Source organism: Branchiostoma belcheri, unplaced genomic scaffold, assembly GCF_001625305.1.
Source record: "Branchiostoma belcheri isolate BF01 breed outbred unplaced genomic scaffold, Haploidv18h27 scaffold55, whole genome shotgun sequence".
Taxonomy (NCBI): Eukaryota; Metazoa; Chordata; class Leptocardii; order Amphioxiformes; family Branchiostomatidae; genus Branchiostoma; species Branchiostoma belcheri.
Genome location: NW_017804187.1, coordinates 1335240 through 1361290, shown reverse-complemented (window position 1 = coordinate 1361290; position 26051 = coordinate 1335240). Strand labels below are relative to the sequence as shown.

The 26051-nt window shown below is 45.1% G+C and overlaps 1 protein-coding gene across 1 annotated transcript in view; it reads left to right on the top strand.

The window, feature by feature from the left end:
- Nucleotides 1-26051, top strand: part of LOC109481310 (neurotrypsin-like) — a 49582-nt gene continuing 23531 nt past the window's right edge. The window contains 2 exon segments of the mRNA XM_019783842.1: nucleotides 1-44; nucleotides 10851-11019. Coding sequence (XP_019639401.1) covers nucleotides 32-44; nucleotides 10851-11019 — 182 coding nt within the window. The 5' untranslated portion in view covers nucleotides 1-31.

Here is a 26051-nt window from a genome sequence, read left to right as displayed (position 1 = left end):
GAATGAGAGAATACGACATTTTAGGAGCCGGATGGTCGCTGCAGGTAAGAAGAAATATCAAGTTATTTACTTATTTCTTTGTCTACCATCACTTGTTCAATAGAATAATTGGTGTCAAAGCAACCCACGCAATGTCTATAAAGTAGATTTAGTTGTTTTCAATGGACATAACCCCTATTCATATCTATTCCCTTCTTCTATTATTGGAACACAATACATCCGCTTCAAAGAGCCGGGGAGTCATACTCCCTTTCATGTATCTGCGAGATACATGAAAGAGAGTTTTGATATCAAAGGCTGTGCCATAGAAAGTGTGGTGATTATAAAACGTTTCGGTTCGGTCCCCAGTGCATGTAAAGGTAATCCCTAGTTATCACCATGGTGACATTACGTCATCAGGGAATCCCATATCGAACGTGACCTCACTCACCTTCATGACGTCACGATGACGTCAGACGTTATTCGGGAGAACCAAGAAGTCGCTAGGATGATGATTATGTCGTGTACGTAGGACGGTTGTTTTGTGTTTATTTTGAACTCCCGACACCAAAATATTATGGAAAGTGGAGAAGGTCGACGTCACGAAGGGTCATGACCTCTCGTTCACACCTGACCTCTCGCGTTATCAGGCGTGACCTTGTGATGATCCAGATCTCCTCATGCCCCCCTCCCAAAAAACAAACAAATGAAAAGTCGTAAATAATTAAATTTCTTCAGTTTATCAGTACAATTATTCATTTACAGACTTTAAAAAGGGGATGAATATCAGAATTTCTTCAGATTCAGGTCCACTAGTATATCAAAATGCCAGCTTACTCACACAGCTAGACGCTTTTGCACTGATGTCAACAAATTTCTCGGTAAAACTAAAAGTACTGGCACAGAATTTACAGACTTTGGTGGATTTACAGAAATTGATGGATATCAGGATTTTTAGCTTCAGGTTTATTTCAGAATGCTAGCTTACCCATAGGCGCTTTTGCACTGATGTCAACACATGGCTCGGCTAAAAAATACCGGCACGGAAAATCGGCCTCATTTCGCGTGTTTCTATAGGTCAAGGTCCCTCCTCGCTCCGACAGTTTCCTGCTATTTTCAGCTTATTTATCGAACCGGCAGGACTCTCTAGCCTCTTGTGCAGGCCTCCGGGCGGGTGGGAGTTTTGATACTGCGTTTTGTAGAATTTTTAACGCGTTCGTTTGCCGGCCATCCTACAACCAGCCGCCCAGAGAAGGTTTGTACCCGCTGGTTGTAGGGTGGCCGGCAAAAGAACGCGTTAACAATTCTACAAAACGCAGTATCAAAACCCCCACCCGCCCGGAGGCCTGCACAGTAGCCAGGGCTAGCCTCCATAGCAGGCCAAAAAACTGGGGGTTTGGGGGTCTTCAGGGTCTTTGGGAGCTTTTATGTGCTATTTTCTGATTGCATATAGACAACATAGCCCCGTTTTTAGAACTGGGCTAATCAGAAAACAGCCGAAGACCACCAAACCCCCAGTTCTATAAGCCTGCAAAGGAGGCTAGGCTAGAGACTCGCAGCGTGTCGCCTTCTGGCGGAACTATCGACACATAAACTGGGTTAGACACCGGGGAAACATGGACTTGTACTTCACGGGGGGTTCCATCAACATCCGTGTGAATTCTTGAATTGAAGAATTTCCTGTCTAATGTCTTCGCCAAGCGTCCCTTGCCAGCTACTAAGCCTCTACAGGCTAACTACAGTGGCTATCGTTTGAATCATTTGTTAGGAGGGCATTTGCTCGCACAGTTCTAACTAAAGAGGAAATGATACCCTTAATTATTTAGTTAATATTCAGTGCTCACTATCTGGACATTCAAACTGTTTTTGCTGAAATCAACTATCCATAAGTCGTTAGGAAAGCAGCTACTTCTTGTTTTATTACCAGCCATTTCTCTAGTATTTTTCACGATTCCTAAGGTTATATATAGCGGCTGAAAAATAGTAGAAATTGACAACATAACCTCCTTGATAGCATGAATGATTGCCAGGAGACCATAGACGGTCGAAAGTTTGCCGCTACTTGACTCTGGTACTACAGGCATGTGTGGCTATGACTCAGGGGTAAGTTTGCGTGGTAGAAATGATACGGGCGAGGGGAAGTTTTTGTTGGAGTTTGTTCAAGTCAAGTCAAGTGCAAGTCTCGGTTTAAAGAGGCGGCCCCCTGCGGTTTCATGGTTCGTGTTTTACACAATGTAGGAGGAAACCGCTTCTACCGGAGAAGTACTAAGAAGTTTTAAACTTTAAGAACCTCCTTGGAAATACTAAGAACACACGAGATCTGAGCTGTGAATTCAATTTAGGTTAGTTAGTTTTGTTTATAGTACGGAATATAAGGAGCCCCATACAATCATAACATTATATTATACAATTTGTGGGCCATGCTAGGGAATAGCTAAATTCATCATCATCATCATGTCGGGAGTACATGTAGTTAAATTCAAGGGATTACATAGCAAGAAACAACAACAGACAAGCCTGTACAAGTGACTACCTCTACTCAAGCGAGGACCACCTAGCCCCCTTATATGTTTTTTCACACACGAATTAAGAATACTGTCTCTAGTGGCCACCTGTCCCCTTAGTGGTCTTCTTGGGCAGTTGGCTGTACAGTCCACTTTGCCTTGTTTATTTGAAATTCCCTGTTTTCCCATTCAAAACAAACACCATTACGAGAAGGATACCTGTGGACAAAGTAGAGAATTTGGATTTTCCTGTTTGATACAGCCCGTCGGCTCGCGATGATTCCCAAACTATGACAGGTATGGCGCTTATCTTGATGCCTCATCTGAGATTTCCTGTGGCGATCTGTTACTAACATCTCAGGCATGGCGGGCGTTCCCCAAGGATTTGTTTTCTAATACCAACATTTCATGACTAGACATGGTGACGGCACACTCAAGTTATATATCAACTTATTTTATGCCGTAACCAACGCAAATAGAGGACAGATACGGAACAGGACAACACTCATTTTCACCTGAGATAAGTGACGTCAGGACTCGAACCCGGGACCTCTTGGTTCCGAGTCGAGCACTCTGTCGCTACGCCACACGACGCTAAGACATCCCGGAGGATTAAAACTTGTCCCCAAGTTACCGGGTCACTGAGTCGCTGTCATCGTAATCATGTTTATACCTCCAAGCGGGAGGGCAGTTACAGAACTTTTGAAGGAAAGAAAAAGAAAACTTTATTGCACGACAATTGCACAAGGTATATCGTATGTCATCTACTACTATATAACAACAAACATACTATGAGACTAAACTAACCTTACAAAGACTATGTAATATGGGATGAGAATGTGTTTGTACAAACATTGGTGGATTACCTAGCTATGTAGCGTTCAGGCATTTTTGAAATACCCCATTAGAACCCGAGTGTTCTTTCGATCGAATCCGGTGTTCTTTCGATCGAACCGTGTGTTCTTTCGATCGAACCGAGTGTTCTTTTCGAACGAACCGAGCGTTCTTTTCGAATGACAGTCCTGTTCGAATCGAGTGTTCTTTCGAATACGTGCGGGACCATTTGCGACAGTCCCTATGAGCATCTGCTTGGAGAAATGTGTGCGATCTTTGATAGGACTTGGAAGGGTGCCACCAGTGGCGGTGAAGGCTTCGCTATTGAAAATGTAAATCTCCTGTTTTTCTACTTCTTTCTTCCGCCATTGTGCCTTCAAAGCCGCACAGAAGCTAAGCCGGCTCAGAAATTGTTTAGACTTACGAGGGTGGATCAAAAAGTTCTCGGCCTCACCTAGAAAACGTCGTGGCAGAAAAAAATTTCTTACACTATGTTTCAACATAGTCCACTCTAACTGCAATGCACTTGGTCCAGTGATGTTCCGGGTTTGTTTTCCCCTTGTGGAAGAAGGTTGAATCTGGAGCCCCCAGATAGGGCTCACCCGCACTTATGACGTCATCATTACCATAAAAACGTTGACCACGTAAGTGGAACTTCAGTTTAGGAAATAGGTAGAAGTCCGAGGGTGCTAGGTCAGGTGAATTGGAAGGGTGGGGTTAGACTTCAAAGCCAAATTCGTTTCCTGCTGTCACTGACCCCTGTGCTGTGTGGACAGGTGCATTGTCATCACGCCAGCTCGGTGCTTTCCTCTCCTTTTCTCTTTGATCGTTGTCCTCAACTGTTGCTATTCTGTTAAATAGTACTCCCCATTGATGTTTTAACCTATTCACAGGTATTCAGTCATGATTACTCCCTTGCTGTCCCAGAAAACAGAGACGAAACCCCTGTCAACGGATGAAACTCGATAAAACTTCTTGGGGGCCGGGAAACATTCTTCATTCATTGTTTGTTCTGTTGTTTTGATTTGGGGTGAAAGTGGTGAAACCATGTCTCATCTTGGGTGAAAAATGTTTTGAGGTAATTGCATGGATTGGACTGAATTCGTTCCTTGAAATGTCCAGCTTGTTTAACTTCTGATGTTCAGAAAACATTCTAGGCACCCACCTTACAGACAGGTTGCTCATCCCCAGGATGTCTGACAAAACATTGTGAACAGAGCCACAACACAGGCTAAAGACTCTGCTACATGTTGGACAGTCTCACATCTGTCATTTACTACCATGTGATGGATGGCCTCAACTGGATTGTCCATGGTGCTGATTTGTGGCATCCTGACATATGTTCATCTTTGGTGCTCACCTTGCAGCGATTGTAGCTAGCAACCCACTTCTTTATAGTTGAATAAGAAGGAGAGCCATCACCAAGTGTCCTGACCATGTGTTCATGGATTTCCTTACGAGAAATCCCTTTTTATCGATATACATGATCACAGCACACGCGTCTGTTGCGGCCATTTTGTGATTTTGCCCTCACCCGCCCCATTTTCACGGGGCGTCACGTGCTAACTAATGAATATAGAAATTTGAATTTTTGTGTGCAGTGATGTAAGACATCATAGTATACAGTTATACTAAAGAATAGGAGTTTGCCCTTTATTTTCTAGGTGAGGCCGAGAACTTTTTGATCCACCCTCGTAAATCTTCCTCTGTCTGTATTCAGTTTGCCTTTTTTGTTCGGCAGCGTTCTCGCGTAAACAAGCTTCTGCAACAACATTTACTTCTTAAAAGCACCCCCATGGGAACAATGGTACGTCCCAGTGATTAAGAATAGTCTTAATTATTACTTTGACTAATTGTAAGATTGTGATGACAAGGCGGTTATGTTGTGTTACCTGCCCGGGGTGACAACAAGTAAAGGTGCTCTGTACCTGTTTTCTCACCTGGAGTTTATGTCGTAAAATTAAATCAAGGATAAACACTCTTGCAAAAATCACGGGTTCATCTAGCCTCTACCAGGCTTCAGGAGGCGGCTGGAAAGAGTAGAAATCGGCCAAATAGAGAGATAACATGCCAGGGGATTTATTCTGCTGGAGAGAACAGTTCGGGAGCGGCAAACTGTCCTCTCCAGCAGAAAAACTCCCCCGATTTCTGCTCTGTCCAGCCGCCTCTGGAAGCCTGGTAGAGGCTATAAAGAGGGCTCACTGTTTCCAAGAAGGTTCTTAATGTATAGAGCCTTCTTGGTTTGCCGAAGGGCGACCGCCCATACATAAAAGACGATTGTTGTAAAAGCGCCGAAAGGCTGCCTTGAGAAGCTGGTTTGACCTCTCACCGATCAGTACGGAGCCCATACATCTGACTGCCATGTTCTTGTAGCTTAGCGCGGGCCCTTTGTGGCAAACTACATCATGTGCCGCAGTCCAAATATTGTACTCATTCCTGTGAGGCTATCCCCTGGTTACACTGTGTAAAAACAGGAACAGACTATTGTCACCAAGGGGCGTACCAAGAACTACATGCTGTTGGCAAACAGAAAAAAAAAGTTTGCTGAAAAAAACAACAACATTTATTTCTACTCTGCGTCTTTCTCAGACCAAAGATTCCGATAGCTGAGAGACAGGGCGTCTTTTTATCTAGACTTCTAGTCGGGATTGTTCAAGTTGGCATAGTCGTGTCGAGGATAGTTTCTCCAGGTAGATGTTGATAGGGAATGTCCCAAATGGTTCAAAGAACACTCTATTGGAACAAGGAGACTGCATTCCTTGATTCCCAAAGAACACTCGGTTCGATCGAAAGAACACTAGGTTCGATCGAAGAGATCGAAAGAACACCGGATTCGATCGACAGAACACTGTGTTCTAAAGCGGTAAATCAAAATGCATGGTGAAACAATATGCCAGATGAGAAGGAAGAATCGGACCGAACAGAAGACCACTCGTCCCTGCTCTCTCTCTGTTCTCTGTACGGCAATATTGGTGATTTTAGGGCCTCTACTCTAGTCGGGTATCTAGACTAGGTACGTAGGCAGGTTCTGGCGTATTTGAACAGACAGAATCGGACCAGACAGAAAAGCTGAAACAGTAGACCACCGCCCTGCTGCCTGTGCGCTGCCCTGACCCTGACCCTCCGTCACGCCCCGACTCGTAATCACCCGGCCACAAGTCAACTCCGATCTCACCGGCTAATCACTTACAAATACCTGCCGTCAGACCTGGATACAGCAGGGACCTGACATGTGGTAGTGCTGCGTTACCGGTACCTGGTACTGTATAGTAGCCTGGATGCCAGACCCAAAGCACACTGGACACAAAATATCTCAGTTGCACACTGAGATATTTTGTGTCCAGTGTGCTTTGGGCCTGGCATCCAGGCTACTGTATAGCACCGCGGAAATCAGTTAGGTACAGGTCCAGATTTAATCCAAGAACTTTCGTAGAGTGGAACTCGTTGTCACCAAGCACAGTTGGGGGACTTGGGGCATCATCACTAGAAAGCTTCAAACAACTCCTGCAGTCTTAAATGTGCAAAGATTGAGTGTAACAAGTCGTGTGACTTTATAGGTAGCTGCCGCCGCGCCGCGTGCCTGCGAAGCGCGTGTGTTACGCCGAAGGGCGGTTATACCGGCTATACCGACTATACAGATACAGAAACTACCTGAGCATCGATGTACCTGTACTGTACCTGAAGACTAATATTGTAGTTTTTGGACGTATTTTGTAACTAACAACGTGTGTTATTCCTGCAAAAATTATGATAATGTAACACTGGAAAAAGATGAAAACAGTACGATCTTTCATTCGAGATCCTCTTAAAGGTGTCTGAAGTCGAAATAAACCTTCAGTCATATTTCTGTCATTGTTGAAGACCGCAGAGTGTACATGCACAGGTCCGAACCTGTATTTCTCCTTATCTGCTGTTATACAGTACTATATCAGATATGTATCCTGCACAGTCGGCAGAAATGGAGCATGAAATTCAAGTTGTTGTCGGCGGCCGCTGGGAGGGTTCAGCGCCCCGGCGGGACTCGAACTCGCGACCTCTCGGTGTTGTGGTCTAGACTCAGGGTTACCTGAGATGGAAGAGAGGCCACGAGGCATGGAAATTGATAAGGAAGGAGCGCGGATGCAAACTCATGACATTCTTGGTCCAGAAGAGAACAAGTGGGGAACAGAGGCCACAGGGCAGGGGAAACGGTATTTTGATGTGTCAAGTTGGCAGGTGTGGGTTGGTGGGAGCACTTGGACAGTAACCTGTCGTGGGTAGCTTGGCACATCCTTTTTGTATTTCCCTTCCTTTGTCTATGTCTCAGTCACGTCGAAAAGTTAAAAAAAAGGAGATAGTTAAAAAAAACCTCCTGTCTCTCTTGTCTAGTTTTCACTCCTTTTTGATTTTGTTATACCCCAATTAAAAACGGGCCACAGGGCATGGAAATTGATAAGGAGCGCGGATGCAATAGGGTTGGGACTCGAACTCGCGACCCTTCTGTGTCGTGTTTCCGAAGTGGGATATGACGAAGACCATAGGCATGGAAATTGATAAGGAGTACGGATGCAAACTCATTACATTCTTGGTCGAGAAGAGAAATTACATCGAGTGGGGAATAGAGGCCACAGGGCAAGGGAAGTGGTCAGGGCGGCCTGAAACCGGGTTGGGATTCGAACTCGCGACCCCTCTGTGTCGTGTTGCCGAAGAGGGATATGATGAGGGCCATAGGCAGGAAAGTGATCAGGGGTTGGACGGGGGTGTGGACTCGAACCCGCGACCCTTGGGTCCGGAAACGAGATTACTAAGCCAAAGGCCATCTTTGAAACGAGAAAGGTGGTCGGTGGTTTGGTTACGACTACGTTGCACTTTTCCACAATCCTCAATTGCTGCTTTATCAGTCCATGGAGTTTCAATTCTAAGTATTAATTTGATATTGAATTATTCCCCCCCCCCCCTGTGTACGATTGTAGCAAAGGGCGTGTTCCATTTGGGGTCAAGGTCAGATAACCAGATCAAAGCTACCGACATGTAGTCCACAGACGCAATACTTTCAAGAATCAGGTGGTACCAGCATCTCTCTTGGCCTATTGAAGAATAGCAAGAAGGTTATCCTAAATACAGATGAAGGAGACAAGACATGGCGTCTTAGACACATGGAGACAATTTTAGACATGATTAAGAGACTTTACCGTCTCGCCAAAACACCCCAAGACACAAGAACATGACCGTCTTGAACAACAGACTCTACAAAGTACATGCCTATAATTAGTTCAAGGCAGACCCAAGACGCTCGTTTTGTCTTGTCTCGGATGGGAAGACAAAGGCAGCTCCTTGTAATTAAGAAATGACAGGAGACGTTACTTCTATAGTAGTATATAGCTAGTAAGTGTATCAATTGGAACAAGACTTAAGCTGACGAGAGTGTTGTGTTCCTCCAACGTCTGCTTGGAGATTAGAATTATTAGATCCAGATCATACACAGATAATATCTGATAACTTATACGTGTGATAGGGAGAATTTGTAGATTGGACATGATACTGATAGGCTGTGCCACAGTATCAGTTCCACCGCTAACTAGATCAAATTATGTATCTGTACAATACAGTAGTGTCTGGTACAATATCCATACTGGTACACTTGGATACGTATATGGTGTGTGTGGCATGTGATTTAGATGAAAATTCTGTGATTAGGTGCTCTGGACTACAATTTTCATCTGCTTCGTCTGTGGTCCTTTTTAAGTCGTATCGAGTTCTAAACAACCTACTAGTAGGGCGACCTGTAAGTCTGGTACCACATATTACAGACATACTGGGAAATTTGGATGGTGTACAATGAATGTGAAGGTGTATGGAAAGGAAAATTCTGTGATAAAATTGCTCTAGACTACAATTCCATCTGCTTCGTCTGTGACCCCTTGTCGTATCGGGTTCTGAACAACCTACTAGTAGGACGATATATGTAAGTCTGGTACAACATAGTACATGCATACTGGGAAACTTGGATGTTGACGGAAAGGAAAATCCTGTGTGATAAGATGCTCTAGACAATAATTCCCATCTGCTGCGTCTGTGCCTATGTTGAAGAGTGTGGTCCCTTTTAAGTCGTATCAAGTTCTGAACAACGATAAGTAAGTCTGGTATTACACATAGTAACGTTACATACATACTGGGACATTTGGATGGTGTATGTGAAGGTGTATGGAAAGGAAAATTCTGTGATAAGATGCTCTAGACAATAATTTCCATCTGCTGTGTCTGTGCCTATGTTGACGAGTGTGGTCCCTTTTAAGCCGTATCGGGTTCTGAGCCTGTCGACTTTCATACATACATACCGGGACACGCGGATACACGGATATGCGGTGAGTGACATGCCACTGAAGGAAAGTGTTGTTACAAGGTGCTCCGGAATATCACGTACTCGTGCATCTGCCAATCAAGTCGCCGCTTTCAAGTTGTATTGAGTTCTAGGTATGTCCTACTTTTAGACTAGTAAATCTGGTACAGTAATCAGCTTTTGGGACTCTTGAATCAGGTGTACTTAAAGTGTGATACAAGGGGAATGTTGTGATAATATTATTTCCATGTGCCACTTCTGTGGTCCTTAGTGCCCCAGTTTGTACACTGTACCACCAGACCTGGTTTTCAGAGTTCTACAGAATCTGATAGCACTCGTGTGTCTTATGAGTCCCAGATATACGCGATAGATATCATATGATGTGATATGTGATGTTGCAGAATTGCTGTTATAAGTTTGATACGTTGCCTCGGAATCATCAGCGTCAAAGTCATTGTCATCATCATGATCATTTCAAACATCATCCTCATCATCTGAACATCGGCATCACTAAGACCATCATCATCTCCACCAGGACTACAATCATCATCATCTCGATCAGTTCAATCACCAGCATCACCATCCTCATCATCCATCACCAAAACCATCATCATCATCATCCCAGTAATGATGATGATGGTGTTGGTGTCATCATCATCATCATCATCACTGGGATGATGGGATCATCATCATCACTGGGACATACCTAGAACTCAATACGACTTGAAAGCGGCCACATGAGTGGCAGACGCACTAGTACATGATATTCCAGAGCACCTTGTAACAACACTTTCCTTCAGTGCTGAGTCACTCACCTGTATCCGTGTATCCAATTGCAAGTGTCCCGGTATGTATGTATGTAAGTGGACAGACTCAGAACACGATACGACTTAATAGGGACCACACTCGTCAACATATGATGATGATGACACCATCATCATCATCACTGGGATGATGATGATGATGATGGTGTTGGTGATGGATGATGAGGATGGTGATGCTGGTGATTGAAATGATCGAGATGAAGATGATTGTAGTCCTGGTGGAGATGATGATGGTCTTAGTGATGACGATGTTCAGATGATGAGGATGATGTTTGAAATGATCATGATGATGAGGATGACTTCGACGCTGATGATTCCCAGTTTTTTTGGCATGCTATGGAGGCCAACTACACACTACCAAGGGTCTGATTCTGTTGTCCTTTTCCGCAGGGAGACTGAGAGAGCGTACGGGGGAGGTCCGTCTTCGCGGCGGCGGGGAGGGCGTGACGCACCGGGGGCGGGTGGAGGTGCACCACGAGGGGACCTGGGGGACCGTCTGCGACGACAACTGGGGGAAGCCGGACGCCGACGTCGTCTGCAGACAGCTCGGGTTCTCACGGTGAGTCTCGCGCACATTGATTGTAGTAGTAGCCTGGGTGCCAGACCGTTGCCAGGGCCAAATACAGAGGAGCTCGTTGGCTAGCCAGTGTGCCAGGCTGGTGCCAGGGCTAATAAACAGGCTAGATCCTCGGCTCCATGATCCATGGCTAGCCTGGGTGTCAGACTGTTGCCAGGGCCAAATACAGGCTAGCACATAGGCTCCAGGGCCAACCTGTCCCCAAGGAAATTTTGCCATAGACCTCCTCCCCCTCGTTAGGCCCTGAACTCAGTCTAACTGTTAGGCCCTGGGTCTAACTGATCGATGAGGAATTGGCCTGTGTCCTGCCTACTGCCTAAGTGCCACATGCCTGCACAGGCCAGGCTCTGGCCCCTTGCTCCCCTTCTCCAGGTTTCTCCAGCCAGCTCTAGCCAAGGCCATGTGTACAGGGGACAAAATGTGCTCCAAAATTTTTGTACCATTGCTCTGGTCCATCGTGTAGTCTCACGTTTCTGGCGTTAGTCGTTCTGAAATTCAGAAAACACAGGATTGGAAAAAAAAGCAAAGCCATGTCTTGTATATCTACATCCACTTGTCTGTACATCCAGTGTTAGTCTGACTGCCTGTTAAGGCGGAGGGTTGTAGCTGTGTTGTTGTGGGGACGTCCTTGTCCCTAGTAATTATAGGGATAGCTGTCAGCACATTTAGAATAGGCTAAATCAACGGTGAGTGGTTGATAATAATACTAAGCCGCCAGACGGAAATACCTGTCTATTAGTCTAGTAACTCTCACTGTACAGGGCTCTATGGGCCTGTCTAGTAGGAGGTCTGCTAAAAAAACGTGAATTAGTGATCAGACTAGCTGTTAGTCGAGTTTGCTATATATTTATGGCGATTCCTTGCCAACAGTATGCATCAAAACTGTTCCCTGTCATTGACTTGGAGGGTTTAAAGGCTCTGGCTCAAGCATCAATTTTCTATGGTGTCGCCTTGGAATTAGATGGAAGAAAGTGGAGACATCTTTCCATAGTCCTGACTTCGTCACCTGAAAGTTCCCCTAGTGATTTTTGATGCGAGAACTGTTCTCAGTGCTAATTAATGGTTTCGGTGGTATTGATTGGTAGAAAATTATATGTTCGATGCACTCAATTTTGCAGTCCAAAAGTTCAAGGACTTTTACGTTGACACTTTGGAATTTTGAGCCTTTTGTGATTTTTGAGCCTTTTGTGATATGACACATTCTACACGGTTTTGGTATGAAAATTGACCCCGTGTTCAGGACAAACTCTACTCGAGGACATGGATAGCCTCCATGTACCAATTAATTCCGCTCAATTTGAAGAGTATTAGAGAAAACTACTGTCCATATAGTAAGAGATAAATCACTCTAGTGGCTTGTCAACTATTTATGTTATCAACTGACAAAGCAAGAATACTGTGAAACTTTTCTCTCAAAACTTGTCAAGTCTCTTTAAGTTTCTTTACGTTTTTTTAAAAGATTAAGTGGTGATCTTTATCTGGTGACAGCAACATGTGAAACTTTTCGTGAGAAAACTGTCCTCGCAAGCGAGGCCATACCCAACTAGATGACATTGATGTGTATGAATTTAACTCACTAAATTAGCCCAGTATTGTGTCTGTTGTAGATCGTCCTTGATCATTCACACGACACGAATGCAGTGTGAGATTTAGCTAGACAAGCAGGCTCAGACAAGGGCCCATGCCAGTTAGCCTGGGTGTCATCCGATTTGTAACGACATCCCCGAAAATCTTTTGGCGTTACAAAATGAGATGGCACTCATCCTTGTCTAGGGTTGGCACTGTCACATCTTGCCTGAAATTATATAACATGACCTTCAATGTCACTTCTCAAAAGACCTCCAAACCTTGCTAGTCTTGCAGCCTAAAAAATACCAGAAGGTCTTTCGAAATCAGGACTGTGTAAAATTCTGGACCTGACAACAGTCTGGCATCCAAACTAGACCACTCCCAATCCAGCGCCGACCTTGTTCGAGGTGTGGTCCCGTAATCTCCAAGCAGATCACACGGTGGCAAGGCAGTATCCATTGACCGAAGGGTAGCCAATTGATACTCTCTGGCTAATGGATACTGCCTGACCTGTACTGTCTTTTGCGACCACCGAAAGATCTGCTAGGAGTTTAGTGGTCCGGAGCGAAGTCGTGGGAAGGTCCTGCATGTGTGACGAAAGTTTTACCTACATCAGACAGTACAAAGAGCAGGGCCTGCCCTGGTCACGGGTCACGCAGTGTAACGCTATTAGTCGCAAACGTCAACTTCATTTAGAGGGCAAGTACAGGAACAACAACACCAGGGTTCGCTGAGCGGTAGAGAGCAGACCCTAGCTTGGATGCCAAACTGTTTAACGTCAGAGCCAGTGCATTTTTGTTGCCGAATTCTCTACTATCCTAACCCCTTAGGAAGGCCTGTTGGAGGCTAGTACATGACAACACTACCAAGCTGAGTGTTACCTTCTCGAGTTTTATTTTCAGAGTCTGTAGTCAGTTGTCGCAGACGTCTTTCAAAGACTAGTAGGCACTGATGGCCAGCAAGACACTTTTTTGCCGAGTTCTACTATCCTAACAAGAAAGCCTGGTGGAGGCTAGAACACCTCAACACTACCAAGGTTAGCAGTCAGTCCATGGATCGGTGCCAACACCAGACACCGCACAAGGCGCCCGGGGCAGCGCCTACCTACCTGTTAGGCGTCGCCATTATCCGCGTCAAGTCGGTTGTGAAATACGAAAGGGTTCTCGTGAGAGATCCTGTGATTGTGACGAGGTTTGAACAATGGGAGCGTTCCTGTCTGTCCTCGAGGTGGGGTCGGGGGTACGGGAGGTCACACGTGCAGTTCCAACTGAAAAAAAAATATCGAAGGGCATTCTAAGTGCATTCTAGCTGTAGTATTATTGCATTCCAACAGCTAGCATTCGAAACATTCCGATCGCATTCTGCAGTTGAGTTATTCCCGACTGTCCTCGGGATTGGGTCGGGGTTACGGGAGTTTGCACGTGCAATGTTTAGACCTTAGAACAAGTAGTTTAAGTTGACTCATCTATTGTCTTATTGTTCGTAGGTCAATTTTGTCGTACCCACGTATCTATCTGTGTGTATGTCTGCATGACCTTACGGAAGTCGCTGTACATTTGTTGTGTCAAATAAAGTTCACCGTGATAAGTTCGTGCACTGTCCAGGTGAATTTCAACTGAAGAAATATCGAAGGGCATTTTAAGTGTATTCAAGCTGTAGTATTACTGCATTCTGCACATTCTTATAGCATTCCAACAGAGTTCTAAACATCCCGATCGCATTAAAGGGGAACGAAAATGGCCTTGAGTATTAGTATTTGGAATACACCCCGTATTTTGAAGTATGCACTTCGAATAGCTAGTTGTATAGATGAAATTATATTCGGGCGGCATTTCGGCGGCTCACTCTGCCTCTTAGTCTAGTGTGAAGGAGATCGATATAACTAGGGTTCAGGAATATGGTGCGTTTTTTGCCAATTCTTTATCCCGTTTGACTCTTCTAGACTCCTACTGATTTGGAATAAGCCTGAAAGGGCTAAACTTTAAAGTTCTTTTTTTTTGTTATGCTGACTCAAAGTCCTTACCAAGGGATGAGCTGGTTAGACAAACAGGACAGACATTTATCATCCCAACATCTGCTTGGATATTGCTGTTTGCTGACAAGGCCCGAAGGCCCTATCTTGTTCTCCTCCATGTATTACAAATGGAGACAGAAATGCTCCCGTAGCAAATGCCACAAGGTCGTCACGTTGTAGCGAAAAATGTAGCAACCCTTCGGCAAGGGCGTGTTTTAATCAGTCCGTACGGTGGGATGAAGAGAACCACATTTCTTTACAACTCACTATCGTAATTCGTATCTAGAGCCGTGCCTATCTATCTAGTTTTTTTTTATATTCCAACATCTAATCACAAGACGTGGTGACGGCACACTCAAGTTTTTTCAACTTATATTAATGCCGCCGCCAATACAATAGTCATTTTCACCTGAGTCACAATACAATACCCATTTTCACCAATCTTGTGCCCTTTCCAAGGGCGCAAGATCGGTGGCATGTCAGGACTCGAACCCGGAACCCGTTGCGCCACACGACCCCATCTATCTAGTTCTATGTCTGAATGAGGGTAGGATGAAAAATCGCGACATGTTCTGTCTCTTCTGTTTTAGATACTTTGATAATTAGAGCTGGGAGCAGGACCCATTCTTTGCCACTGTCATAGGGGTGAATAATATTGACAACATCCTTACGCAAGTCATAATGGTAACCAGCTGGATTTGGCTAGGAACAACATATTTTGTAGGACTCAGTCTTGTTTACTGACGTGTGAGTGAGTGAGTGAGTGAGTGAGTGAGTGAGTGAGTGAGTGAGTGAGTGAGTGTGTACGTGTGTGTGTGTGTGTGTGTGTGATGTGTGTGTGTGTGTGAGTTTGTGTGTGTGTCTGTGTGTGTGTGTGTTACGTGTGTGTGTATGTGTTTGTGTCTGTCTGTGTGTTTGTGTATGTTTCTATGTGTATGTGTGTTAGGATGGGGTGTTATCAGTCTGTTGGCTTTTGATTGCCCTCCTCTGTATTTTATGGATCTCTAAGTCTAACATTTTTGACAGCCCCATCTATAAAGGCTAGTGTCAGTCACTAGTGTCTATTTATGTTTTGGAAAAGGATACATGTATTTGTTGAAAACAAACTTGATAGACACCCGCTGACTCTCACAAGTTCTCCATAAAGCAGAGCCTCGTTAAAAGTGTTTTGAGAAAAGAGTTTGCGTCGCGGAAGTAACAAATTACAGACTTACACAACTCGAACCGATTTCCAGCTGCGCGGACAATACCTGACCTTTAGCGTTCGGTCGTAAACAAAATATTTTGGACGACTTTCTCCGCGCAAATTTCTTACAAATGTCAAGTATTCTAAGACTTGTTTCTTGGAAGACTGTTTGAGAAGATAAAAATCCCTCCCAGCTGTTCTACTGTTGTGGTGTGTTGACTGAAGAAGCTGTTTTGGTGTCCTGTTTTCGACCGAGGACAGATAATTTTATTTTTGTCAAGGACACGGAACCCGGGATGACGCCATTTTGAATCGTGATGGCGTCATCGTTCTCATAAAGTTAACGATTTACATTCTCCCACGGCAGAGCTATCCCGCGGCAAATACGTTAGTTAGCCTTGGTGCTAGTAAGGAAGCACGCCTGTCTTGGGAGGATGACGACTTAATGGCAGGTATCATACCGTACAGCTATGCCCAAGCAGACGTTTGGTGTTTTCTGTTTTTGTACGTTACATTTTGTGTGTACGTTTGTTACGAAGAAAGTTTTTTAAACGGGCGACATTCTTCATATTGCCCTTTTCAGAGCGTCATAATCTTTCTGTCGACTTTCTAGTTCCCATGACGTACTTGGAATGTACGTGTGTGTTCCTCTGCGTTTTCTGTAACTTAGAACTATTACATAATCGGGAAGTCTGTGTTCAATCACCCAAGCATTGATACAAGTAAGCACCCCGAGCCTGCTGCACACGCGAACCGGGCTACATCAGTACATGCGTGTTTAATCTCCAACTCAAGCAGTTCCCTTTCGGTGGCAAAAAGACAGTGTCAAATTGGCCAGGCAGTATCCATTAGCCAGAGAAAGTCGCCGGCCACCGACGGGTTGGTGGGGGTAGCGACAAAAAGACGGCCATATATAAAAAGGTAACAATCATTCCCCCACAACCTCTGCTTGGAGAGTAACGCAAACCGGGCTACATGGTGTACATGTGCGTTGGGAATACTGCCAAAGTCACACGAACTCCAAACATGTTAACAAGCCCACTCGGGGTACTCGTAAAGAAATGTGCCCTTGGGGCTCGGGGCCAAGACTTTTATGCCTTGGCGGCGATTCTGTGGTAAATCATAGAACGACGTCTTGACAGGTGTACTGTTTCACAGTCGGCCAGGCTCATGTTATATTCGTCGCCTTAACTTGGGTGCCAGACTTTTGTCAGGGCCAGTATACAGGCTAGCTCCTCGGCTCCAGGACTAAGCCTGGGCGTCTTTGGGTATACTATAATATCCTAATATCAACTCGGGGCTGGCCTATGTACTGGCCCTGAGAATAGTCTGGCAATCAGGCTAGACCCCATCGGGCTACCAGAGACCTCCGATGTCGGGGCACGTGAGGTCTGCCCTCGCAGGGCAACCTTCAGGTCCTTTAGGCCCTAGGTGTCAGGACCAAGAGCGGTGCAACCCCTTAGGACTTTGAGTGTCGGGGCCAGACTGTTGCCAGGGACAGCATGCAGGGTAGTTTCTAGGCTCCAGGTCCAATTCCCAGGGAAATTTTACCACAGACCCCCGTACGCCTACCAGAGACCTCCGTTGTCAGGGCACGTGAGGGCTGCCCTCCGTGTCGGGACCGAGTTTGGCGCGACCCCGTGGCGCTGATTTACAGCCCGCGGGTCGTCACGGCAATTTGCCCCGCGGATCGCGCAGGTCGCCCCCGCCTGGCCTGGCGCTCACCTCCCGGCCGGAGGACAGCCGGACTCGGTAAAGGGGCTGACCTAGACTAAACTGTTACCATTTTACCTGTCGGAGATCATTACTAGATGGAGGCCCGCAAGCCCTTTTCCGTAGAGCTTAATCGGCTATATTCTACGTAGAGCGTAATGGCGCATTTTGCGTAGAGCGTAGTCGCCGTTTTAATTCTACGCAATGCGTTGTGGCCACTTGGAATTTATCGCAAAGTGTAATCGAGAAATTTCCCTTCCCCCCAACCGGCATGTCAGGACCAGACGGAACCAGACGGGCGGGGAAGTCCTAATTGTACTGATGAGGGGTTTGTTTCACACGGTGGGAAACAAAAGGGCGCGGAAAAGGTCGTTAGGCAAAACTAATGTGATTTCATGGTTGACATCCCCTGGGATACAAGAAACAAACATTTTCGACAACAAATTTAACTCAAAGCTTCGAAGATGACCTGTTGGGTTATGTGCTTACTCTTTAATGACATTGTCATTACAATTGCGACGTTACGTCTCATTTTGCTATCATTTTCTATAATGTTAACTTCTTGGCAGACCGATATGAATCAGTTACCCTCTGTCCAAAGGAACTCACTTTTTCATTTGGGGAACCAAAAAAAATGTTAGCGTTGATGCCTTCTTTAAAGCATGTTTTATGGCTACTGTATACTATTGTCTAGATTTGTTAGACGGCGCTGTATTGCCTAGTGTACAAAAGTCCAGCATATAAAGATACATAAAGGCTTATAAACCTCAGAAAAGAGCGTAGGGTTACACTGTCGAGACGCTATAATAGACTCAAAGGTCTGATCTGGAACCGATAGGGTCAACACGACACAACTGGTTATGTTGGGAAGTGAGAGCTTAGCTTACTTATGGTGGACTGGAAACACCTGTTTTCTTATCGCGTGGCCCGGGAAATATTTCATGTAGATATGCTTCTTTTATTACGAGATTTAAATTCCTCCTTCGATACAAATTTTGGTCGATTGGCATTGTGAGCAACTTCTTAATTAGGAACATGGTGAGACTGAAATACGTGCCTTTCCTTATCCGGTGGCCCGGGAAATATTTCATATAGATTAATACGTCTTTTATTACGCGATCTAAATTATTCTGCCTTTGATAACATATTTGTTCGACAGGCTTAGTGAGAAAGCTAGGAATTGTGATAGCCTGGGTGCCAGACCCACAGCACACTAGGCTCAGAATTATTATCCTGCACACAGGATAACTTTGAGCCTAGTGACTGAGATGTGGGTCTGGCACCCAGACTAGAATTGTGAGCAGCATAGGAACACTGTGAGACTGCAATACATTCATTGGTTGTCTCAAAGGTGACGCACGCAGAACATAAGCGTTCTATATGGTTCTACAGTCAAACCTGTGTCAGCGATTGCCCTTACAAAATGAACACCTCTACGTAAGGGACACTTTTCCATTGAGGCCAATTTTTGATGGCCCTAGATTGTTAGATACTAGCATTTTCTTTATTGACCCAAGCGTAAGAATCCTGTCTATAGTGGCCACCTGTCTTTTCTGGCATATTCTCAAATCATAATCATTACCACTCCCATCTATCGACAATGCGGCCCACCATTGCTTCCCACTTTCTTCTTCCCAGTGCTTATCTATGGTCAATACAGCTATACATACATACAAGTTTGACTAGCTGTGGCATCTACGATACAGACAACTGAAGATAGAAATCTAAGACTGGCACACTGAGAAAGGCTAGCCTTGGCTAATCCCCAAGCAGCTTCTGCGATGGCAAGACAGTATCCATTGGCCAAGTAGTCACCGAAGCTCATGGTCATTGCTTAGCCAATGGATAATGCATTGCCATGATCGTAGGATCTGCTTGGAGATTAGCCCTGTTGACCCGAAGAATTAAGAGTCAGCAGTCCGAAGACCAGATGTTCTCTTTGAGACATTGTTCAGATCCGGACACTTGAGAAGACATTTGATAACGACGGTTGTCCTGCAATTACCGAGAAAACCTGTGTCAACACTGACTCATGTGAAGAACGACTCCAGCAATGATTACTGTATAATTGGAACCAGTAGGGTCGACCCCAGGGCCACAGAGAGGTTATGCAGGCCCGGCCAGGCCACCGGCAGCTTCACGGGACCTCCTCGGGGCTGGGAGTGATGCCCGCCCGCCCGGGACAATTAGCACACCCCGGGGAATTTTACGGGGTGGGATTCGGTTACCTTCGGGCACAGCTAAAATCAGAAAGATCAGCTGTCAGAATAAAACAAGCAGTTTCAGGCAAAACGCCCCCATACTGAGCTAGCAGGATGGTCACTACGCTAACTAGCCTGGGTGTCAGACTGTTTCCAGGGCCTACACAGGGCTCGAAAAAACTAAGTAAGAAAGAATTAAGAAAAGAAAATTAGGTTCAATGACTTCTTGCTCAGGTGAATGACCGCAACACCTGCAAACTGAACAATGGTCAACCTTCTTGAATGACGTTCTCATGTACATGTCATCGGCACGGCCTATAGCTAATATACGGACAACACGTACAATTCGTCATTGCAGTGCTGTTCGCTTTATCAGCTTTGCCGGTAACCTTCGTCGGTAGGTCGTCATCGTACGATTTTGATGCCGTCGAATTTTCAAGCAAGCTGTGACAGAACCAACAGTAGATCATAGACAAGGAGCTAAGACAGCCTTTCCAACAACAATATGGCTGAATTCCACAGGACACTTGTGCACCAGGGACGTTTATCTGTTTAATAGTTCGTCACCTTGTCTGATGGAACCCCAAGAACCCATCCATCTTCCTTACAGCATGAGACCCTTATCTGTGAGATTTGTACCTATGATAAGGAGTAATAATGGGCATATAATTTCTGCTGCCCGGGGGGCCGTGTGTGTGTGTTGTCTGCGTCAGGAAAGGCTGCATTGTGATGTGTTTTACGTCGGAATGGTGCGAGATAAAGATGATAAAACACTTTTGTTGTGCCAAGGAGGTTCAAAACGAGAACCTCCTTGGTTGTACACAAGAAACACAGTCACTCAAACAACTAAAACTGATTTTGAAAACTGTCAGACGTTTCAAGTAATAACCAGTGGATGCTACTCTGGATCTGTCCAGTTGCTTGAGTAGCCTTTTTTTTTCTTGTGTATCTCGACCTGGATGTCTAATCTTTATTGACCTATCTTTGTTGTATAATTTGTTGTATATTCGTGTCTGTTGTCTGCGTGCCATTCTTCAGGAATGACTGCTTATCATTGTGCTCTGTTTTTACATTGGAATGGTGCGAGATAAAGATGATAAAACACCTTTGTTGTACACAAGGAAAATAGTTACTCAATCAACTGGATAGATTTTGGAAACTTTCTGACGAAAGGCAGTGGATGCTACTCGAAACGTCTGGCAGTTTTCAACATCTATCCAGTTGCTGGTGAAACTGTTTTTTTTTGTATGTGTGTGTATATCATTATCTGGATGTCTAGCCTTCATTGACGTTATCTTTGTTGTATTTGTTGTCTTTTCACGAGTTAAACAAACATATCGTTATAAGCACGAGTGACCCTCCAACCCTGCACAGTTTCTGTCCTAGTTCTGATTTAAGGGCGTCATACAATCTGTATGATATCTGTATCGATATAGCCGGTATAACCGCCCTTCGGCGTAACACATCAGCTTCGCAGGCACGCGGCGCGGCGGCAGCTAGCTATATCACACCGAACGACTTGTTACACCCAATCTTTGCGCATTTAATTGCAGGACTGTTTAAAGCTTTCTAGTGATGATGCCCCAACTGTGCTTGGTGGCAACGAGTTCCAGTCTACGATAAAACTCGTTGCCTCCTCGGTTGTTCACAAAAACCTTTAAAAAAGTGAAAAACCTCCAATTTCTTGTTCTATGTGTGTGTGTCCATGGGATTTGGCCATCATCCAAAACAAAAGAAATGATGCCTCTCTACTCTTAAAAATTTTGACAGGTGGTCAATCTTTACACACGACATCGTGGCAAAAAAATCCATCATCCGTAAGACATAAAATCCTTCTCCATTATATTTATGTCTTTAATGAGGTGGTAATGACGCACATAATGTTCTCAGGGCGCCTTGTGGATCCCATAACGACATAATGGCCTCCATTAAAACTACATTGTGCTGTGTTTTGCATCTAAATGGTGTAAGATAAGAGAATGGGATGAAGAAAAGGTGTCTTACATGGGTTTGTTTTGTTTGTGTTTGAGCCTTTAGCTATTCAAGAAGTACTCAAATTGGTCTGCTGGCCCCTTTTCATTTCATTGAGGTCATGAGGGAAGAAGTCAGGGTCAGACATAATGTAAAAAGATCCAGGTCATGTGATTGAAGTTCTACCTACTGAGTTATGTGGTCCTTATTCATGGATCACATTGAATTTTGCTTTTTTTTAGAAAAATGCAAAATTGGTGGATGTAGCACCTGTACGGCATAGCAGAGCATAGCAAAGCTGTTGGTCAGAAAGGGTGAGAACTTTCAGCAGGGTATTATGACACTGACACTCCACCGTGTATAACGTATAACAGTTCTTAACATTTGTCAAAACAATGTCTTTACACTAGATAATCACCATCTTAAACTGACCAAAACTATAGCTGTCAGACAAACCAAATCCTGTGTTCTGATATACCACGAGACCCAGGGATAGTTTCTAGACGGAAATTAAACTGACACCCGATTGATTAAGCAAGTATAACTGTAATTTACATTCCATACTTTGGATGAGAGACCTATAACCTGCTAGGCCAATAGGTAGCCAGCAAGTCCTTAACATTTCATAGTCTTTATAATAGATGACTTGGAACTCTATCTGTCAGAGGGACCGAATTCCACTGTTCTGATATAGTACAGAGTTGTAGCAAGGGTATGCACTCCAGTGTACGTATAAAACTGGCATCCGACCTACTAAACTAAGGTTGTAACTTGTAAGTATCAACTACTAGCCAAGATGCCACAGACCCTTGCTCATGGTCTAAATCTATGCTACAATTCCCTTCAACATGTTAAAATCATGTTGGCCCTGGATCTGAGGCTAGTCTGTATACTGACCCTGGTCAGCAGTCTGGTACCCAGGCTGATAAACTGTATGTTTCACGACATACTGTTGATTGGGACTCAGGGTATCATCTTTAACCATGGGCGATAGGCCACCGAGTTTTTGTTGAGATCGCTGTTGCTTTGTTTTATGAACACTCGTATACTGTGCACTCCGTACAAGCTTAAGATTCCCGATAATCATACACTGAACACAAACACTATGAACACGGTCCGTTGAAAGGATCCGAAGAGTCATGAACTCAACACATAACACCGTGAACACTGTCCGTCGAAAGATTCCCGAGAATCATACACTCATCGCATAACACCGTGAACACGGTCCGTTGAAAAATTTCCCTAGAATTCTCTGTACAATGAACCATACATATATAATACATACTGCTGGGTACTTGGTCCGCTGAATCATACAATAAAAAGCACACTCATTACTCAGCTGTTACATTGGCGTTCAGGGTAGCGCAAAGGCCGACGGGAATAGAACAGGTTTCGCAAACTCGAATGCGTTCGCAAAACCGCTAATCGACTCGATAGAACCCCAAGCCGGGGCTAGCGCTAGCGGTGATAACTTCAAAAAGATGACAGGGTAGGAAATACCTACCCGTGAACTGCGTTACCAACTGGGGTGGCAGCAAAAATGTGACTTAGAATCACGTTCGGTGTGAAGTCCCTGCCTCCCCAGACTCAGAAAACAACGATATAGTACATTGTAGAGATATTGGGCACAACTACACTTTCCAAATCTCATGCCTGGGAAACATATGTAGAACTGAAAACATGTCGGTGGGGTTTGTGGACGTGTTTAGAGTACATTTACACATAGCATGTCAAGACTCTTGTCGGGTGATGTAGCCAGTTGTGTGCGTTTACATTTTAGAACCGCGCGGGAAATGTGGGCCTATCGTGCGTCTGATTGGCTAGCGATGATGTCATTGACCTGTACAGCAGCGACCTGGTAACGCAGTTCGCCGGAAATTGGACTTTACAAAATGCTTCATATCTTACTTTAAAATATGGTATCATACCCCCAAAAAGTTTACATGGCTACTTAGTTACCCCTTGATTATAGATAGTATCAAGACTTTTATTTCCTTATGGCATTTCGCAGAAAATAGGGTCTTTTGAAATGGCATTTCGCACCTAGTGTATACTAGTACTAAGTACCTAACCAAGATGAAGCGTTCGGAAGTCGCTGTTCGGCTCTCGGCAATCTTCGGGAGACTTCGGTATCTGTTCGTATGGTTCTTTGGAATCCTCATCAGTTTGTGACCGTGTTCAGTGTACGTATGATTCTCGGGAACCTTTCAACGGGCCGTGTTCACGGTGTTATGTGTTATGTGACTGTATGATTTTTGGGAATATTTCAACGGACCACTGTATTGTGATGGCAACGGGCTGAATGAGTAGACACAGTGTATGTTCTAACATGCGCGAAACAATAATAAGGATTTTATTTAATGGTTTACAAAACAATGTAACGTTACATGTATTGTTAGATCTCAACAGAAACTCGGTGGCCTAGCGCCTGTGCTTTAACAAGTGATAGTCACCTGTTATGTCAATCTACGTGTGTGGTAAATCTCTCTAAATAGGTAAATGTAGTAGGGACCGATTATTCATGACATAGTCATAGCCTCAAACGGTCACTTAGAGTTACTTAGGTGTGAGTAGTCTTTTCGGTGTGATATAACAAGCCACCAACGTGAGCCTGCGAAACTGGTGTGTCATTATGCGGCAATATACCGATTAGCTAGCCTGTACCAGGCTTCGGGAGGTGGCTGAAAAGAGTAGAACTTGGCCAGATAAAGGGATAACATACCGATAGAGTTGGTCCGCTAGAGAGTACAGTTTGCCGCAGCTGGTTATCCCTCTTCAGTGTGTGTGTGATTGAGTGTGTGTGTGTGTGTGTGTGTATGTGTATGATTGAGTGTGTGTGTGCGTGTGTGTGTGTGTGCGTGCGTGCGTGTGTGTGTGTGCGTGTGACAAGCTAAAGTCGTTCGGTGTGCTACAACAAGCCACCAACATGCGCCTATGAAACTGGTGTGTCACTGTGCGATGTCATACCTGTTTAGTCACTCCAGATTGATGGGTGGGAAAAAGCAAAACAAGCATTGTCTGTGTAACTACTGTAGTGGCAGCTGCAGGTATCACTATTGTATAAAATGTAGCCGTTTAGCGCCTTTGTCGTAATTACCCGGTCTTACTACATGCTTTCACTTTCCGAGAAAAGGTCCTCCTTACAGGTTGTTTCTGTTTTCGTTCGTTCGTTCGTTCGTTCGTTCGGTAGTTCGTTCGGTAGGTAGGTAGGTTCGGTAGTTCGCTCGGTAGTTCGTTCGGTAGTTCGTTCGGTAGTTCGGTAGTTCGGTAGTTCGTTCGGTAGTTCGTTCGGTAGTTCGGTAGTTCGTTCGGTAGTTCGTTCGGTAGTTCGTTCGGTAGGTAGGTAGTTCGGTAGGTAGTTCGGTAGGTAGTTCGGTAGGTAGTTCGGTAGGTAGTTCGGTAGGTAGTTCGGTAGGTAGTTCGGTAGGTAGTTCGGTAGTTCGGTAGGTAGGTAGGTAGTTCGGTAGGTAGTTCGTTCGGTAGTTCGGTAGTTCGTTCGGTAGTTCGTTCGGTAGGTGGTTCCGTAGTTCGTTCGGTAGTTCGTTCGGTAGTTCGTTCGGTAGGTAGGTAGGTAGTTCGTTCGTTCGGTAGGTAGGTAGTTCGGTTCGTTCGGTAGGTAGGTAGGTAGGTAGGTAGTTCGTTCGGTAGGTAGGTAGGTAGTTCGTTCGGTAGGTAGGTAGTTCGTTCGGTAGGTAGTTCGGTAGGTAGGTAGGTAGGTAGGTAGGTAGGTAGGTAGTTCGGTAGTTCGTCGTTCGTTCGTTCGTTCGTTCGTTCGTTCGTTCGTTCGTTCGTTCGTTCGGTAGTTCGTTCGTTCGTTCGGTAGGTAGGTAGGTAGGTTGAACGAGTTGACCGAGTTGACCAAGTTGACCGAGTTGACCAGGGTAGTGGACCGAGTTGACCGAGTTGATCGAGTTGATCGAGTTGACCGAGTTGACCAGGGTAGTGGACCGAGTTGACCGAGTTGATCGAGTTGACGGAGTTGACCAGGGTAGTGGACCGAGTTGCCCGAGTTGACTGAGTTGATCGAGTTGACCGAGTTGTACCGAGTTGACCAGGGTAGTGGACCGAGTTGACCGAGTTGACCGAGTTGACCGAGTTGACCGAGTTGACCGAGTTGACCAGGGTAGTGGACCGAGTTGACCGAGTTGACCGAGTTGACCGAGTTGACCAGGGTAGTGGACCGAGTTGACCGAGTTGACCGAGTTGACCGAGTTGACCGAGTTGACTGAGTTGACCAGGGTAGTGGACCGAGTTGACCGAGTTGACCAGGGTAGTGGACCGAGTTGACCGAGTTGACCGAGTTGACCGAGTTGATCGAGTTGATCGAGTTGACCGAGTTGACCGAGTTGACCGAGTTGAC